Consider the following 5,739-nt stretch of genomic DNA (forward strand, 5'->3'; position numbering starts at 1 on the left):
ATTATATTGATCATTACATCAATTAGACATGTAATAGTTTTTTTTAACAATGTTTATCGACAATAAAAAAATATTCTCACGTGCATCGAAAGTGTTTTTACTAGTATAAGAAAACGGGCCTAGGAAATGAATGTAACTCAAGATTCAAAATTAATAAAAGCCCAACGGACAGTCCATTTACTTGGATATGGAGAACTATCCATTTGGACATGAAGTAGCCCACACAGTAGTCCCTCGGTTCTAACCTTTTCTCAAATCATTCCAACCCTATTTAAGTTTTAACACATAATGTAGCAAAATACGATCTTGGCATAAGAATCGGAAGTTTAAGCTTGATTATCAAACATAAACAGTAGCAAATTTGGTTTGTAATTTTCCATCTTATTTTAAAATTTAGCTTAAAAAATAAATTATGTACATCGATCTCCTTAAATGAGAATATAAGGATAATGAGAATATTTTATAGTCCCCAATATTTTTAACATAAATAAAGGTAAAAATGTAAACTACTCTGCATCTAAATGTCAAATATTGGCACTAACATGCCAATTTGCATTTTAAAAAAAAAAATGGTACTTACAATTCAACATAAATGATTTAATCTTACAGGATAGTCGATAATTAACCAAACAAATAAGGAAAAATCGACCCTAATACATCAATCAATATCTTCATTCCTTTGACAAAATATAACAGGACACTCAGCCTAATATTACCAACTAGTGTAGTATTTACAGTTCCAAGCCACCATTCTTCTTAACTGTCTTGCTCAACTGGAACACCGGATGCCTGCGCAGCTTTCGCATACCTCTACGCAAGCTCAGACGATTCAGTATTCCCTCCGCCTCCATGTCGTATTCCTCTTTGAAACTACCGGCCAACGTACGCCTTTTAGTGCCACTCCTCGAGTGGTTATTATCAGGAGCTTGTTGAAGGGCATAATCATCAGAAGATTGCTCCTTCACCACCAGTTGATGATCCCTTTCGTCTGAAGCGGCAGCTGGTCGAGCTTGATCCTCTCTTTCGCGGAGGGTTTTCACGATCAGTGTCTTGAGAAAGTTCATGACTTGAACGGCGTGGATCAAGGCCGTCAGGGGATCAGCCATTTGGGTCATGTTGGGAGCAAACACCATTGCGATATTCCTTGAATTCATCTTGTTCTGATGCTCCTGCTGCGCCACGTCCGCCATCAGGTTTATCGCCCAGTCGAGTAGTGCTGCTTCGGTGGGGGGAAGCAGCTTCACAAGCTGGGTGCACTCTTCTTCAGTGTTGCATTGCATCACCTGTTCCGACGTCAAAGAGTCGAGAACTCCTGAGGGAAGCTCTCTAAACCATGCCTGTTTCAAGATCACCTCTTCGTCGGTCATGAACATATACAAGAATGTTTATGTTTATCTAATAGAATCTAGTACAGCTGCAAAGATCCGATGCAAACATAGGCTACCTCATTTATACCAATCGAGAATCACACAATATGTGCTAGTAGAGTAGTAGTACTCTCAAAATCCATGCATGTTGCAAACCAAGCTTACCTTTATCAACCCAGATAGGCAGTGGACATCAATTCCATGTGGCACCACACCTCTGTTGAGTTGCTTCCTAACGATCTCTTCTTGACTATTCTCCGCGTTTATTCGAAAAATTCCTTCTACCTTCAGTAAGTTTGATGCACAACACATTATTTCTTGAAGTCCAAATAGATTTAAAGAAGAGTAGAGATTATATGTATATACACATACTTGGAGGCCGCCTTCCGAATACAATCGATTCTGCATTCGAAGAAGTATTACGGGCACACTGTTTCCTCTATGATCATAGGAGCATTGCATTGACTGCGGGGAGACTCCAAACACACTTGCACTATAATCATTATTGGAAAAATATACAAATCAGATGTGCAGATAGCAATTCCTAATGATCACTGTGTGTCTATCTATACAAATATACACACACATTTTTGTTAACAAAGATTAATATGTAGTATTTTCTTTGCATTTATATATAAAATGTACCCGCCAGCCATTGTTTTTAGGACGGCAGAAGTTGGTAAGACAAGTGCATTTTAACAACCTTATCGGGTAAAATTAACTTATTTTATATGCACCTGCTGCACAACTTGTTTGCGCATCCGTCGAATCACAGAGTTTACTGGGCTGGCTAAATCAATATCAATTTCAAATCTATATGGCCCGTTAGTGTTCAAGTTGGTGGAATAGATCCAACACTTTCTTGGACTAGCCTGTCACACATAGACGTGTGGTTTACTTGACTAACGTAGTTTGCAGGTGCGTTAGTATGGGTTTACCCCGTGCACACGAAAGTAGAGGTTGCAGGTTCTCATGTCACAAAAAAAAATTCAAATCTATATGTGTGTGGTTAAAAAATGGGTACAACAACATACATAAATATTTATTTATAAGATGAAATCAATGTAATATAATTGGGATGTAAAAACGTATATATAGTTTCAACTCTATCCTCAATAATAGCGAGGGGCAAAAAAGATGTAAGAATTTAATGTCAATAATTAGTAAGTAAGTAAGTAATAATAATAATAATAATAATAATAATAATATTCTTGCTATTTAATGGAAAAAAAGCTTAATTTAAATAACGAAATCATTATTATTAGTTTTAATAAACATTTCGACATTTTTACAGTGCATAGTGCGGTAATTAATTCCTTTTGTATATTTAAATAAAATATATGGAAGGGTGAAACCTGGCGCTGGGAGGTTTACGGGGGACTTCCGGCTGAAGCTCGACCGGGATTCCAAGAAAGCCATTGAACCGATCGAACGTGACATGTGACACGTGGCGTACGTCGGTGGGCCATCCAATGTCGACGTCCGAGTCGACGTCGCCGTCCTCCACGGTGCAGGTGACCAGCGATTTCCGAAGCGCCGCCGCAACCACGGCGAGAACCGAAAACTGCGGCTGCTGATTGAGGTTACAAGAATTCTGCGAGGGGCTGATGAATGGGGTGGTGGCCGCCGGATTATCCGAATCATAGTCGCTGTTGAAATCCCCGAAATAACCCTCGTCTTCTTCTTCTTCCTCTTCTTCTTCTTGCTCTTCCTGGTGGTACGTACACGCAGACGGCGGCGCTGGAGAGGAAGAGCTGAAGTGTGGCATGGAGAGCGCGCAAGACTTGGATCTGAAAAGCCGCGTCATAAACAAACGTACAGCAGTAAAATTTACTGGATCAGTGGTCTACAAATAATAATAATAATAATTAACACAAACGCGAGGCGGCGGAAGGAGTAAATGAGAGGTAAAACAAAAAAAAACAAAAAACAAACGTAGCATTCATTAATGAATGATAACAAGATTGTTGGGATCGATAATAAAAGGGAAAAATGGGAAGAAAGATAGGAGAGGATGAGAGAGTGGTGGTGCTTGAATCTCAAGGGATATGAGAGTGATGGGTACAAGATAATTATAATCTCCTCATTTATTAAAGATCCTTTCTTTTAATTCGCTCTTAAATTACTGTAATTAGACACACTTTTAACACAGAGGAGGACTCCTACTACTCCTAGCTGTGATAATAACAGTGGAGTCTTTATATATAATAAGAAAATAATAATAATAATAATAATTGAAGGAGAAGAAGAGTTTGGGAGGTGAGTAGACAGATATAGAATATGAATGAATGAATGGAAATGATTCTCTTTCTGCTCTTTGGACTTCTTCTGCCAAAAGTCTCCCTCTTATTTTTTTTTATAAAACCATATATATATTTCAAACATATATATATACAATTAATTCATTATATATGCTTCGTAGTCGTCTTTTGTTCCAAGCTATATTTAGTAATATAATAATAATATAAGTATTTTATTATAAGAATTGAGAATTGACTAAAAATAACTGATAGACCCAAGAAGGAAATTATTTTACAAGATATTATACATAAGTAAGTTGAAGAAATACATTTGTTTACCATACGCAATTGCAAATATTTGATGTGGTTAATTGTTTCATTGGTTTTGAAAATTTTTACCAGATTATATTCGTTTGTAATGGAATAAATAGTATACAGTAAATTCATGACCATTGGTCAAACATTCACGTAATCCACCAATTTGAATACGAAATTTTAATTTGGTGGATAAGTTTATATGTATTATATTTAGAGGTGTCAAAACGGGCCGGCAAGGCAGGCCAGCCCACCACCCATCACAACCCACCATTAATCGGGGCAGAGCGAGCCGACACATCTTTTATGTGGGTTGAGAAAACATCAACTCAACCCAACCCACCTATTTTAAGTGGTGGGGCAGGCTAAACCATGTAATTTGATGGGTTTTGGCGGGCCAACCCGCAACCCACGATTAGACGAGGCGGGCCGGCCCAACTTTAGGCGGTTGAGAAATTGACAACCCAACCCATCTAATTTATATGGAGGGACGGGTCAACCCGACGAACCTAACCTATTTTGACATCTCTAATTATATTATATTATAACATAGTAAAGAGGTTTAATAAAATTTATGTCCATTAAAAAGTAGATTCAAATATCGTGTTCAACTCAGTCAACCATCGAATTATATTATAACTCCAACTAATCCCCAAGTCCGGGAATTAATTAATATCCATCTCTAGCTAGCTAGCTAACTTACATCTGACTATTAATATAATTAATTTCGAGGACAATTTTAATAATGGAATACATACATATATATATATACATATATATATATATATATATACACACACACTAATTAAGTATGGCTAGTGTGACTTGGAGAACTTTGTTAGAAATGAAATTTTTGTATTCTTTTGTTGAAAGTGATCGAAGGAGAGGCAACTCAAGCCCCACTTATTGTCCGGCCGGAGCTGGAGAGTGACGAACATTAACGTATGAAAGAGGTAGGGGATCGATCTGTGTTACAAATTAATTATGGAATCAAATTAAAGAGGTGGGGGATCTAAGTTACAAATTAATTTCTTTAATTAAAGTTACTGATGATCTTGTCACGCCATAAATTAAATGGATCGATTATGTTATATCAATAGAGAACAACAAATTATTATAATATTTTTTCCACAAACGAGAAGTGATTGTTTAAAATATTTCGGCCTTTTAATTATTTGATTGATTAGATTGAATATATTCTGAATATTATTATATGATTAATCTATATATTCCACAGTTAATTTTGAAAAAACTGGCATTAATTCAGAAATATGAATGCATTTTATTTCTTGGCTCATCATACCAAAGCAAACCCGGTTCAACATTACATAGTACCTGTAGTAACCCAGATTCCATTTTAAGATAATAATATGTTAAACATGATTAAAGGTTAGTAATTAACCAATTTCGGAGTGTAATTGGACTTCAGAAGAAAATTTGGGCTTTTGATTTTGGGCCGGATCGGAAGCTCCGGACCCAGATCGAAAGCTCCAATCCCAGCCACTTCGGAAGCCGATCGGAAGCACAGAGATCGGAAGCTCCGATCCAGGAACGGAAGTTCCGATTTTCAGCTTCCAGCAATACTCGATGACTCAGCCGCGAGTTTTGACAAGTGTCGAACGGAGGGCAGATTGGAAGCTTCGATCGTCGGATCGGAAGTTCCGATCCTGGCGTGTCAAGCATGCACGCAGTGAGCGGATCGGAAGCTCTGATCCTGAAATCGGAAGTTCCGATCATGGCTGAGAATTTTTCCTATAAATAGGGGTCTCCGGAGTTCATTTTGATTACGAATTCCCGAGTTTTCTTCTTCAGTTATA

At 37.4% G+C, this 5,739-nt stretch overlaps 1 protein-coding gene across 1 annotated transcript; it reads right to left on the minus strand.

Annotated features, from left to right (window-relative positions):
* Positions 1-539: 539 nt before the first annotated feature.
* On the minus strand, positions 540-3,541 carry LOC140880639 (rho GTPase-activating protein 5). Its single transcript, XM_073285258.1, has 4 exons — positions 2,723-3,541; positions 1,740-1,860; positions 1,533-1,652; positions 540-1,337 (listed from the first exon to the last, which is right to left on the minus strand). The coding sequence occupies exons 1-4, from the start codon at positions 3,172-3,174 to the stop codon at positions 732-734; spliced, it is 1,299 nt and encodes a 432-aa protein (XP_073141359.1). The 5' UTR covers positions 3,175-3,541; the 3' UTR covers positions 540-731.
* Between the last annotated feature and the right edge of the window lie 2,198 nt (positions 3,542-5,739).

Source organism: Henckelia pumila, chromosome 2 (genome assembly GCF_033568475.1).
Source record: "Henckelia pumila isolate YLH828 chromosome 2, ASM3356847v2, whole genome shotgun sequence".
In the NCBI taxonomy this organism is placed as follows: domain Eukaryota; kingdom Viridiplantae; phylum Streptophyta; class Magnoliopsida; order Lamiales; family Gesneriaceae; genus Henckelia; species Henckelia pumila.